Source organism: Globicephala melas, chromosome X (assembly GCF_963455315.2).
Source record: "Globicephala melas chromosome X, mGloMel1.2, whole genome shotgun sequence".
In the NCBI taxonomy this organism is placed as follows: Eukaryota; Metazoa; Chordata; class Mammalia; order Artiodactyla; family Delphinidae; genus Globicephala; species Globicephala melas.
The window spans coordinates 68,812,378-68,826,408 of NC_083335.1; the positions used below are offsets into that span (position 1 = coordinate 68,812,378).

Below are 14,031 nucleotides of genomic sequence, written 5' to 3' on the forward strand. Positions count from 1 at the left end.
TTCATTTTGGATAATCTGTCCGTTGGTGAAAGTGGTGTGTTAAAGTCCCCTGCTATGACTGTGTTACTGTCGATTTCCCCTTTTATGGCTGTTAGCATTTGCTGTTAGGAGCATAAATATTTACAATTGTTATATGTTTTTCTTGGATTGATCCCTTGATCATTATGTAGTGTCCTTCTTTGTCTCTTTTAATAGTGTTTATTTTAAAGTCTATTTTGTCAGATATGAGAATTGCTACTCCAGCTTTCTTTTGATTTCCAATTGCGTGGAGTATCTTTTTCCATCCCCTCACTTTCAGTCTGTATGTGTCCCTAGGTCTGAAGTGGGTCTTTTGTAGACAGCATATATATGGGTCTTATTTTTGTATCCATTCAGCCAGTCTGTGTCTTTTGGTTGGAGCATTTAATCCATTTACATTTAAGGTAGTTATCGATATGTATGTTCCTATTACCATTTTCTTAATTGTTTTGGGTTTGTTATTGTAGGTCTTTTCCTTCTCTTGTGTTTCCTGCCTAGAGAAGTTGCCTTTGCATTTATTGTAAAGCTGGGTTGGTCGTGCTGAATTCTCTTAGCTTTTGTGTGTCTGTCAAGGTTTTAATTTCTCTGTTGAATCTCAGTGAGATCCTTGCTGGGTAGAGTAATCTTGGTTGTAGGTTTTTTCTTTTCATCACTTTAAATATGTCCTGCCAGTCCCTTCTGGCTTGCAGAGTTTTTGCTGAAAGGTCAGCTGTTAACCTAATGGGGATTCCCCTGTATGTTATTTGTTGCTTTTCCCCTGCTGCTCTTAATAATTTTTCTTTTCATTTAAGTTTTGATAGTTTGATTAATATTTGTCTTCACATGTTTCTCCTTGGATTTATCATGTATGGGACTCTCTGCGGTTCCTGGAATTGATTGACTATTTCCTTTCCCATATTACGGAAGTTTTCAACTATAATCTCTTCAAATATTTTCTCAGTCCCTTTCTTTTTCTCTTCTTCTTCTGGGACCCCTATGATTCGAATGTTGGTGCATTTAATGTTGTCTCAAAGGTCTCTGAGACTGTCCTGAATTCTTTTCATTCTCTTTTCTTTATTCTGCTCTGTGGTAGTTATTTCCACTATTTTATTTCCCAGGTCACTTTTCCGTTCTTCTGCCTCAGTTATTCTACTATTGATTCCTTCTAGGGAATTTTAATTTCATTTATTATTGTGTTGTTCATCATTCTTTGTTTGCTCTTTAGTTCCTTTTGATCCTTGTTAAATGATTCTTGTATTTTCTCCATTCTATTTCCAAAATTTTGGATCATCTTTACTATCATTATTCTGAATTCTTTTTCAGGTAGACTGCCTATTTCGTCTTCACTTGTTAGGTCTGGTGGGTTTTTGCCTTCCTCCTTCATCTGCTGTGTGTTTCTCTTCTTCTCATTTTGCTTAACTTACCGTGTTTGCCGTCTTCTTTTTGCAAGCTGCAGGTTCTTAGTTCTTGTTGTTTTTGGTGTCCGCTCCCAGTGGGTAAGTTTGGTTCAGTGGATTGTGTAGGCTTCCTGGTGGAGCTGACTGGTGCCTGTGTTCTGTTGGATGAGGCTGGATCTTGTCTTTCTGATGGGCAGGACTGCGCCCGGTGGTGTGTTTTGGGGTGTCTGTGACCTTATTATGATTTTAGGCAGCCTTTCTGCTAGTGGGTCGTGTTTTGTTCCTGTCTTGCTAGGTGTTTGGCATAAGGTGTCCAGCACTGTAGCTTGCTGGTCATTGAGTGGAGCTGGTCGTAGCGTTGAGATGGAGATCTCTGGGAGAGCTTTCGCTGTTTGATAATACATGGAGCAGGGAGGTCTCCTGTGGTCCAATGTCCTGAACTCGGGTCTCCCACCTCAGAGGCACAGGCCTGACACCCAGCTGGAGCACCAACACCCTGTCAGCCACACAGCTCGGAGGAAAAGGAGAAAAAAGGAAAGAAAGAAAGAAAAATAAAATAAAATGGAATTATTAAAATAAAATATTAAACATTAAAAAGTAATAAAAAAAGAAAGAAAGAAGAGAGCAACCAAACCAAAAAACCAATCCAACAATGATAACAAGTGCTAAAAACTATAGTAAAAAAGAAAACCAAAACAATGGACAGACAGAACCCTAGGACAAATGGTGAAAGCAAACCTATACAGACAAAATCACATACACATATACACGCATGAAAAGTGAAAAAGGAAAAAGTATATGTATCTATATATTAAAAAAAAGGAAGAGAGCAACCAAGTCAATACACAAATCTACCAGTGATTATAAACTCTAAATATTGAAATACGATAAACATAAAACCAGAAACAAATTAGATGCAGAAAGCAAACCCCAAGTCTACATTTGCTCCCAAAATCCACCGCCTCAATTTTGGGATGATTCGTTGTCTATTCAGGTATTACAGAGATGCAGGGTACATCAAGTTGAATGTGGAGATTTAATCCACTGCTCCTGAGGCTGCTGGGAGAACCTTCCCTTTCTCTTCTTTGTTCGCACAGCTCCTGGGATTCAGCTTTGGATTTGGCTCCGCCTCTGTGTGTAGGTCTCCTGAGGGCATCTGTTTTTCCGCTCAGATGGAAAAAAAGTAGCAGCTGATTAAGGGGCTCTGGCTCACGCAGGCCAGGGGGAGGGAGGGGTACGGAATGTGTGGCGAGCCTGTGGCGGCAGAGGCCAGCGTGAAGTTGCAACAGCCTGAGGCATGCCGTATGTTCTCCTGGGGAAGTTGTCCTTGGATCATGGGACCCTGGCCGTGGTGGGCTGCACAGACTTTCGGGAGGGGCTGTGTGGATAGTGACCTGTGCTTGCACACAGGCTTCTTGGTCCTGCAGCAGCAGCCTTAACGTTTCATGCCCGTCTCTGGTGTCTGTGCTGATAAACGCGGCTCTCATCTGTCTCTGGAGCTTGTTTAGGCAGTGGTCTGAATTGCCTCTCCTTGCACACCCTGAAACAATGGTCTCTTTCCTCTTAGGCAGTTCCAGACTTTCTCCCAGACTCCCTCCCGTCTAGCTTTGGTGCACTAGCCCCCTTCAGGCTGTGTTCAGCCAGCCAACCCCAGTCCTCTCCCTGGGACCTGACCTCCGACTCCGGAGCTTCAGCTCCCAGCGCCTGCCCACCCCAGCGGGTGAGCAGACAAGCCTCTCAGGCTGGTGAGTGCTGGTCGGCACTGATCCTCTGTGCGGGAATCTCTCCACTTTGCCCTCTGCACCCCTATTTCTGCACTCTCCTCCATGGCTCTGAAGCTTCCCCTCCAACCCCCCCGCCCCCAGTCTCTGCCAGTGAAGGGCCTTCCTAGTGTATAGAAACTTTTCCTCCTTCACAGCTCCCTCCCAGAGGTGCAGGTCCTGTCCCTATTCTTTTGTCTCTGTTTTTTCTTTTTCCTTTTGCCCTACCCAGGTACATGGGTATTTTCTTGCCTTTTGGGAAGTCTGAGGTCTTCTTCCAGCGTTCAGTAGGTGTTCTCTAGGAGTTGTTTCACAAGTAGATGTATTTCTGATGTATTTGTGGGGGGGAAGGTGATCTCCACGTCTTACCCCTCCACCATCTTAAAGGTCTCTCTATCTCTGTCTTTTAATTGGATCATCTAGACCATTTTTATATATATATATATATATATATATATATTTTTTTTTTTTTTTTTTTTGCGGTACATGGGCCTCTCACTGTTGTGGCCTCTCCCGTTGCGGAGCACAGGCTCTGGACTCGCAGGCTCAGTGGCCATGGCTCACGGGCCTAGCCGCTCCGTGGCATGTGGGATCTTCCCGGACCAGGGCACGAACCCGTGTCCCCTGCATCGACAGACGGACTCTCAACCACTGCGCCACCAGGGAAGCCCTAGACCATTTATATTTTAACGTGATTACTGATATGGCTAAGTTTAAATTTAGCATCTTGTTATTTGTCTTCTAGTTGTCCTATCTGGTCTTTGTTGCCATTTTTCTTTTTTCTGCCCTTCTTTTAGATTAATTAATATTTTATAATTATGTTTATCTCATTCTTTGGCTTATTAGGTATAACTTTGTTTTGTTATTTTAGTTGTTACTTAAGGCCTATAGTACATATATATCTAACTTATCATGGTCTAACTTCAAGACATATAAGGAAATATAATACCACCATTCTTTTTTTTTACTTTATTCTGTATTAGAATCCACTATGTGGATGTGCCAAATTGTATTTAACCCATACATTATTGATGAAATTTAGGTTCATTCCATATTTCACTCTTACAAAAAATTGCTGTGTGAACATATTTGTATGTTTTTATTCACTTTTCGGATGTATCCATGGAATAAATTCATAGAGGTGAATTGCCTAGTTGGGCATTTTTGTGACATTCAAGTCCTCCTTGACAGTTTAGAAATTTAGATGACTTTATGAAAATTTATATTTTAAAGATATTAATGCTCTTAAATTCCAAAGTCATTGGGATATAATTAACCAGAGATAGCTATTATCTTTGATAAGAGTATCTCATTTTTTAATTGTTTCCTTGTTTTTCAGCTTTGCAGGCAATTGCTCCTTCAGAGAATTTATTAAGAGCTGAAGAACAAGAAGAGAATGATGTAGTTACAAATAGAAGTTTAGTTTCCATGTTCTTCAGTTTAGCTGCCCAGTGTGCTCTTCAGGTAATTCTTATGTACCCATCTATGAGATTTTTACCTCTTTTCCATTTTCAGAGACAATTAGAATGGAATCATCATCAGTTAGGCACAGGAGAGGCCTTTCTTTACCCTCTATTTTGCCTCATTGTTTTCACACCAAGCTTTGTTGCAGAATTGCTTTATTTCTCTTCATTGCTTTATGATATAGAGAAAAGTAAATAAAACAAAGTGAGGTAATAGTTTTGAGCTTAAAACAACAGAAAAACTAAGCATAGCAAAACATTAACTTTTATTAGAAACTTGAGATTTGAAGTGCTATACCATGCAAAAAAATAGTCATCTATTTGGAAACTTATCTTTATCATCAGTTTGCAAAAAAAAAAAAAAAAACACAGTTTAAATCTTAATGGACCTTTTTAGTTTGTAACCAGAAAGCGACTTTAGTTTAGAAGTATTAAATACTTGCACCTCCTTTGTTTACTTGCAAAATTCTGGTCTTAGTAATATACAGGATTAGGAGAAGCATTGTAGCAACTGTGGAGCTCTTGGACTAGGTGATAGACTAGGTTTGAATTCTGGCTCTGCCAATTAAGTTCTTCCCTTCTTTGAATCTTAATTTCATCATTTGTAAAATGAAGATAATACCTAACTCCAGTGTTATTGTGAAAATTGACTAAGAGGATGGCTGAAAATGTGATTTGTAATTAAAGAAGCTTGATCTACGCATATAGTGTTTCTGTTCTTATTAACGATATACAATCTGGCCACAGCTGTCTCTTCTACTTTATCTCATATTACTCCCCTGTATCATCATTATAGTGATGTAAGCCACCATTACGTTAGGCACAGGATCTAGAATGGTGGAGGCACAGGCCCTCTATAACTCCAAGCAAATACAGTGTCTGTCAAACAGGCCAGTCACATTCCTTTTTCTGTGTCTGGTTCATACCATCCCATCTTTTAAGAAATGTTCTTATTTAAATGCCACCTTTTCAAAGTCCAACTTAAGATTTCCTTCCGCTGTAGAGACTTCCCAAATCAATTCCAGTCCTCAATTGCTCTCTTTCTACTCTAAGTTTCAGTAATTTTTAACGTGTATGCTAGTTATTTGGTCTGTATCATATATACTGCCTTATATTGCTAATGCATGGATTGTCTGTCTAACTTGACTTATAAAGTCCTTGAGGGCCATATTTCTAGTCCCTTGCCCAATACCTTGCCCAAAGTAGTAGCTGAATACAGTTTTGAATGATATGTTTTGATGTTAATGAATAGGATAATAGAACTCTTGGAAGAGGAAAAGTATTTGGCAGATGTAGATACATGATGTGCTTGTGCAGGAAATGAGAGAAAAATCTCTAATGGGGAACCCAAAGGCAAATATCTTTTTAAAGGAAGGTTTATAAAGTTACATTTGATAGAAAGCAGAAGAAAGCCAGTGGAAGAATTATAGAACTATATTTCTGAAAAGGAAAATAATTTTAATAGAGGAGAAAGAATCAGGAAAAAAAAAAGCCTCAAGTAGTTTGAATTAGAAGATGGAAGGAAGGATGGATGAGCCAAACCCAGGAAACTGAATATATCTCTACAAAAGAACAAGGGTGGAATCCAGTTTTTACTTACTACAATTGCTTTGCAAAAGGCATTTCAAGTGCTAGTGAAACTATCATTCATTCAGCAAATATTTATTGAGCACCTACTAAGTGCCAGGCACTGTTATAGTCTCTTGGGATAAATTAGTAAACAAAACAGTGATACGCCTTCTTGGAGCTAACATTCAAGCAGGAGGAGAGAAGATAATAATAGGCATAATAAATAAGAAATTATATAATATGTTAGAAGATGATAATATAGAAAAATAGAGCAGGATAACAATCCTCTGGGATTGGTGTGAGTTATTTTTTTTAAATAGGGTGGTGAAGATAGGTCTCATCGAGGAGATGACATTTGTACAAAGACTTGAAATTGTTGAGGGAGTTAGCCCTGTAGATATATGGGGGGAGTGAAGAGGAAGAGTAATACAGGCAGAGGTAACAGCCAATACAAAGGCCCTAAGGTATGTATCAAGGAAGCAAGTATGGCTAGAATGAATAAAGGGTGGGATTAGTGAGAGATGAAGTCAGAGAGGTGATAGTTTGGATTATGTAGATCCTTATAGGCCAGTGAAAGGACTTTGACTTTTACTCTGAATGACATGGGGAACCATTGGAAGGTTTTTAACAGAGCAGTGACATGATTTGACTTTCATCTTGGCTGTTTTATTGAAAATAGACCATAAAAAAACCAAGCAAGGAGACCTGTTAGGAAGTTTTCAAAGTAATCCAGGGAAGATTAAGGTGACTCAGATACGGGAGATAACAGTGGAGGTAAATGATAACAGAATTTGCTGACAGATTGGATGATGGGTATAAGAGAAAGAGACTGGGTCATCAAGTGGAGTTGCCATCAGTTGAACTAGGAAAGGCTGCAAATAGAGTACGGTTGGGGTGAAAATCAGGAGTTCAGTTTGGACATGATGCATTTGAGATGTCTATTAGACTATCCAAGTAGAGATCTGAATAGTCAGTTGTATATATGACTCCGGAGTTGTGAAAGAGGTCTGGGCTGAAGAGAAAAGTTTAATAAGAGTCATTAATATATAGATGGTATATAAAGCTATGAGACTGGGATGTCATCACCAAGGGAGTGAGTATATATGCAGTAGAGATGAGGACCAGAGACTGAGCCTGAAACCCTCAAACATTAATGGTTTGGAGAAAAGAAGAGGAACCAGTAAAGGACAATGAAAGGGAGTAATCCATGAGGTAGGGGAAAACAAGGATGATGTGGTGTCTTGGAAGCCAAATGTGTTTCAAGGAGGAAAGAGTGATCAACTATGTTGAATGTTGCTGCTAGGTCAAATACAGTGAGGACTGAGAACTGACCATTGGAATTTATAATATGGAGGTCATCGGTGAGTTTGACAAGAGCAGTTTTGGTAGAGGTAGGACAAACACCTGATTATAGTAGGCTCAAGAGAGAATTGAAGGAAAGGAATTGGATACAGTAAGTATAGACAATTCTTTAGAAGAGTTTACTACAAAGGGAAGAAAAGAAGTTGGGCAAGAAAACAAAATTTTTTTTTAAGTTGGGCAGTAGTTGGTGAGAGAAGTAGGATCAAGAGGTTTGTTTGTTTGCTTAAATGGGATGAGTGAGAATGTTTATTTGCTAATAGGAATGACCCAGTTAAGAGAACAAAAATTGACAATGTGAGAGAGAAAAATGAAAATTGTTAGAGTAATGTCATTAAATAGGCAAGAGGTGATGGATGCAAGTGTATAAGTTTAGGGTTTGGCTCTAGGAAGAAACATGGATAGTTCATTTATGATAGCAGTTGAGAAGGCAGAGTATGTGGTGTGGTTCCTGGTGTGTGAATAGAAGTGGTAGTGGGAATCTGTGGAAGTTCTCTTTCTGCTTCAGTTTTCTCAGTGAAGTAGGAAACAAGGTCATCACCTGAGAGTGAGAATAGGAGAGGAGGTGTTAGGTGTTGAGAAAAGAGGATAAGATATCAACTAATCATCCAGAAAATCAAGAAAGTGAATGGCAAGGGTAGTGTGGTATGCTTGCGTTGTGGCAGTAAGGTCCATTTGATGAAGTTTTAAAAATAAAACAAATAGTTGTACAGGTCTTTACCCAGCTACTTTCAGCTGCATGGATGCAGGCACAAAAGTCACTAGAAAGTTGAATTTAACCAGGCTTATGGTTTTCCCAGGTGAATACAATGAAGCAAAAGAGGGGCAGGAAAATCAAGGAACAAGGGAGTGATTATAATTAATCCCCATGGAATTTAAACTGGATACAGAGGAGGACTTCAAGGGGATGAGGGATGGTGAAATATTAGTAGTATCAATGTATTGGAGATCTTAATGCAGTTGAAGGATTGCTGGAGTGGTAGAGGGAGTGAATTAGAAAGGTAGGAGATGGTAGAATACATGAAATAGAGCAGGGTACAAGACAAGAGTGAGGGAGTGAGGCACCTAGAATTGGTCCATGCACAACCTGAGAATAAGTGTGTGCATAAATTGTGTACCCTAGGAGCCTCACTTGCATGACCTGGCTTTTAGTGATGACAGTGCCCAGTGAATGACTGTGCTAGTGAATGGCTAAGATAATTGGCAGAGTGGAATTCAAGGAAATAAGAGACTAGGATATTAAAAGGATCATCTATCTGTATAATGAAAATGCCAAAAATTGACAGGAGTATATTTTGGAAAAAATAACTGTGAGGAGTAGATAAATCATTAAGAAATGAGAAGAAATGGTCTGAGAGCAGTTCACCATAACAGTGAGGGATAATGGGTGATATAGTCTGGTGACAGGAAATTCAAAGCTGGGGGTTTTAGGGAGCAAGAGGGAGAATAATTCTAAAACAGCAATGAAGAGCAAAAATGATGCCTACTCCATCTCCAGGTCTAGGGAGATGAAAGAAAAACAGCCACTACTTGAGAGGGCTTTATTGGAAGCAGTGTCCTTGGAGAAACCTAGATTTCCATTAGAGAAAGAATGTAGAGGGAACTTTCTGGGAAGAAGTTGCTCATAGAGGAGACTTTGCTGATAATGGACTGAATTTCAGAAAGCATAGTGGAAGGGTTGGAGGAGTTGGGGAGAAATGAGAAAAGAGGACAAAAGGGATTTACAGAGGGTGCTGGAAATGAGGGTGACCTCAGAGTCCAGGGTTCTTTTGGCTACTGCTGACAAACAGGAATAAAGAGCACAGTAAGATTAGTCCTAGTGAATTCAAGGCAGTGTTGGCAAGGCTGTAAGTGTTTATGGATAGGGAGGAGTGGCTTTCTGGGGCCAATATGAACCTGTTCTGTTTTTGTCAATGAGTTATATCTTCATTCTACCATCTTGCAGTAGCTCTTTTTAGAATACAAAACAAACAGGTTCAGATTTTGTCTTCCCCTTAATGGACAGGAATATAGATAACATTTTATAAGTATCACTTTGAGATGTAATTTAACATATTATATTTGTTCTTTATAGAATGAACAACAAATCGTGGCAGAAAAAGCTTTGGAATATTTAGCTCAATATTCAGAAGACGGACAACAAGTCATTATAGCTTTAAAGTAAGTAATCCACATCCTGTGGATGTGAAAGGATCTCCTCTGTACATGTTACTCTTGGTCTATAAACTTTGCCAAAATAGTACTGATGGGATCAAGCTGAGTCAATGCCTACAATACCAAGTGGTTTTTTTCCTAGCTTTATTGAGATGTAACTGACAAATGGTGGCATTGTATAAGTTAAGATATGTAACCTGGTGATTTAATACACATTTGTATTATGAAATAGCACAGTAAGATTAGTTAATACATCCATCACCTCACAAAATTACACACTGTGTGTGGTGAGAACATTTAAGATTGACTCTCTTAGCAACTTTCAAATGTATAATACAGTATGGTTAACTACAGTCACCATGCTGTACGTTAGATCTTTGGAATGTATTCATCTTATAACTGGAAGTTTATACCCTTTGACCAACATCTCCCCATTTTCTCCACCCACAGGCCCTGGCAAACATCATTCTACTATATTTCTATGTGTTTGGATTTTCTTTCTTTCTTTTTTTTCTTTTGTTTTTTTTTTCTAGAGATCCCACATATAAGTGGACAATACAGTTTTTGTCTTTCTCTGTCTGACTTATTTCACTTAGTACAATGCCTTCAAGGTCCATCTGTGTTGTCACAAAAGGCAGGATTTTCTTCTTTTATTTGGTTGAATAATATTCCTGTTTGTGTGTGTGTACATATACCACATTTTCTTTATTCCTCCACTGATGGACACTTAGGTTGTTTCCATGTCTTGGCTATTGTGGATAATGCTACCGTGAACATGGGGGTGCAGCTATCTCTTCAAGATAGTGATTTCCTTTCCTTTGGATATATACCCAGAAGTGGGATTGCTGGATTGTATAGTAGTTTTATTTTTACTTTTTAAGGAACCTCCATGCTGTTTTCCACAGTGGCTGTACCAGTTTGCATTCCCATCAACAATGCACTAGGGCTCCCTTTTCTCTACAGCACTTGTTATGTCTCGTCTTTTTGATAATAGCCATCCTAACAGGTGTGGGGTGATATTTCATTGTGGTTTTGATTTGCATTTCTCTGATGATTAGTAATGTTCAGCATCTTTTCATGTACCTGTTGGCCATTTGGATGTCTTCTTTGGTAAAATACCTATTCAGGGGCTCTGCCCTTTTTTTTTTTTTTTTTTTTTGGCGGTACGCGGGCCTCTCACTGTTGTGGCCTCTCCTGTTGCGGAGCACAGGCTCCGGACGCGCAGGCTCAGCGGCCATGGCGCACGGGCCCAGCCACTCTGTGGCATGTGGGATCTTCCCGGACCGGGGCACAGACCCGTGTCCCCTGCATCGGCAGGCGGACTCTCAACCACTGCGCCACCAGGGAAGCCCATCTGTCCTTTTTTTTTTTTTTTTGCCCATTTTTTAATAAGATTATTTGTTTTTTGCTGTGGAGTTGTAGGAGTTCCTTATATATTTTGTATATTAACCCCTTATCAGATATATTGTTTGCAAACATTTTCTCCCATTCCATAGGTTGCCTTTTCATTTTTTTTGATAGTTTCCTTTGCTGTGCAGAAGCTTTTTTACTTTGATGTAGCCCCACTTATTCATTTTTGCTTTTGTTGCTTGTGCTTTGGGTGTCATATCCAAAAAATCATTGTCAAGGAGCTTTTTCCCTGTGTTTTCTTCTAGGACGTTTATGGTTTCAAGTCTTATATTTAAGTCTTTAATCCGTTTTGAGTTAGTTTTTCTGAGTAGTGAAAGATAGGGGTCCAATTGCATTCTGTTGTATGTGGATATCCAGTTTTCCCAGTACCACTTATTGAAAAGGTTATCTTTCCTCCATTAAATATTCTTGTCTCCCTTGTCGTATATTAGTTGACAGTATATATATGGGTTTATTTCTGGGCTCTCTGTTCTATCGGTCTATGTGACTATTTTTATGCCAATTCCATGCTGTTTTGATTACTATAGCTTTGTAGTATAGTTTGAAAACAAGAAATGTGATGGCTCTAGCTTTGTTCTTTTTCAAGCTTGCTTTTGTTGTTCAGGGTCTTTTGTGGTTTCATTTAAATTTTAGGATTTTTTTTTTTCTATTTATGTGAAAAATGCTATTGGAAATTTGGTAGGGATGCTTAAGGTAAAAAAAGATATCAGTTGAAACTGATCTTCCCCTTTCTCTGTTTGTATGAAGGAAAATGGTTTATCAAAAGGGAACTTTTACATACAATAATGAGACAGAGGAAGGTGAGGTTAGGACATGGTAACTCCTAATGATGTAACTGAGAATATGCCAGTGGGAAAAATAAACCAGAAGGGTCCTATAGTGATTCTCCCATTGGTTAACTATACTTGAGGCCATACTTCTGAAGGGAAATGGAGTCAGAGATACAAAAGTATCAGAAGGAGTCTTGAGATACATACGTTTAGTCAGATAAATATCTAAAATTATTCTGGATGATTGATGGTGTTTTTTCTTTTTAAAGATTTTTAGGATTTGAAACTTTACAAACTACCTTATTTTGTCAGTTCGTCATCATGCCGTCAGATCCCTTCAAAAAATATTCATCCTAGTTTATGTGGAACCCAAAGGCCAGTTCCAGGTTCCTTTATAGAAAGAAAAATATAAAAGACTTGTACACTATATCTGATGTTCTGGCAGGTGATTTGGGGCAATTATATAAACTGTGGAACTATTTAAGAATTTGTCAAGCAACATTTTCGTTTTAAAATTATTTTATTAAATTACTCTTCCAAAATTACAAAGTTGGTATGTTTTCATTGCAACCATTAAGACATACAAAGACCTATAAATAAAATAATCTCCTTTTTTACCTCTCTTTTCTCACTTCTGCCTCCTGGGCTAATCAAGATTAATAACTTGGTATATATTCTTTCACATATTTCTTCCTAAGCATCACTTTTTATATTACTTTATCATACAGGTGTTTGCTTCGTCTTGTTCTTCCAAAAGTTTCTCACATGCCAGAATCTGAAAACAAGTAAGTTATAATTCAACAGAAATGATGTATTCACCGTTAGAAAAAAATATAACAATTTTCACTAGAAACCTTGTATTGAGAGATATATAGTATACTGGGTAAGGTCAATATAGGCTCTGGGGCCAGTCTTCCTGGGTTCATATTTTGGCTCTGCCACTTATTAGAATATGTAACCTGGGCTTCTGTTTCCTGATCTGTAAAATGGGTATAATAATAGTACCTACCTTATGAGGTTGCTGTGATGACCTGATGAATAAATACGTGTAAAACACTTAGAATAGTGCCAGGCATTTACCATGCCCTCAGTAATGTTCGCTATGATTTCATTATGATATTGTGTCTGTTTCCCCCTTTCTTAACAGGAGACTTAAATATAGACATAGCTCTTAGCTCTTACTTTCCCATAGAAACATAAATAACCTGGTTGGCTTGTTGATTCTGATTCTGTATCAGCTCAGCTGGGAGTATTCAAATATCTTTCTGCTCACAGTTTCTATGGCATAAGATATAAAGAACTTAACAATACATGGAAGAATTGGGTCACCCATATTTCATTCACAAAATTCACTTCCTCCTAATGATTTAAAAGAAAACTCTATTCAAGGTCTTGACTAGGGATAACTTTCAGAGAAATACCACCTATCTCTATTTTCTCTACTTGGACAAAAACTCTGTAATAATGTATCACTACTTCATTTTTGCTTTGTATATTTGTACCTGGAGGCAATATTTTTTTTTAGCTAAATTCTTTGGGAACTATCTATGACTGAGATAATATTAGATTGATGACATAACTTTTTTCATAATGCAAATTTTACCCAGACATATATGGTAAGTTTTGCCCCTTGTTTACAGGCTCTATGAATCCATTTGAAGGGCACTCAAGCTAACTAAAAAAAAAAAAAACATATTGAGATAATTGAAAATTTGAGTAATGACCAAATATTTGATATTAAGAAATTATTAACTTTTAGGCATATAATGGTAGTATAGCTATGTTTTTAAAAGGATCCTTATATCTTATAGGCACATCCTAAAATATTTATGGATGAAATGATGTGATGTCTGGAATTTGCTTCTACAAACAGTAAATGCTGGAGAGGGTTTGGAGAAAAGGGAACTCTCTTGCACTGTTGGTGGGAATATAAATTGATACAGCCACTATGGAGAACAGTATGGGTGTTCCTTAAAAAACTAAAAATAGAACTACCATACAACCCAGTAATCCCACTACTGGGCATATACCCTGAGAAAACCATAATTCAAAAAAGTCATGCACCAAACTGTTCACTGCAGCTCTATTTACAATAGCCAGGACATGGAAGCAACCTAAGTGTCTATCAACAGATAATGCATAAAGAAGATAT

The 14,031-nt window shown here is 38.2% G+C and overlaps 1 protein-coding gene across 4 annotated transcripts in view; it reads left to right on the forward strand.

Annotated features, from left to right (window-relative positions):
- TEX11 (testis expressed 11) overlaps positions 1-14,031 on the forward strand; it is a 362,363-nt gene that overhangs the window by 266,839 nt on the left and 81,493 nt on the right. For 3 of the 4 annotated variants that reach the window (XM_060292709.1, XM_060292708.1, XM_060292711.1), the window contains 3 exons: positions 4,494-4,618; positions 9,620-9,705; positions 12,608-12,664. In XM_060292709.1, coding sequence (XP_060148692.1) covers positions 4,494-4,618; positions 9,620-9,705; positions 12,608-12,664 — 268 coding nt within the window. The remainder of the gene's footprint in view (positions 1-4,493; positions 4,619-9,619; positions 9,706-12,607; positions 12,665-14,031) is intronic. The other variant, XM_060292710.1, reaches the window with a different exon arrangement.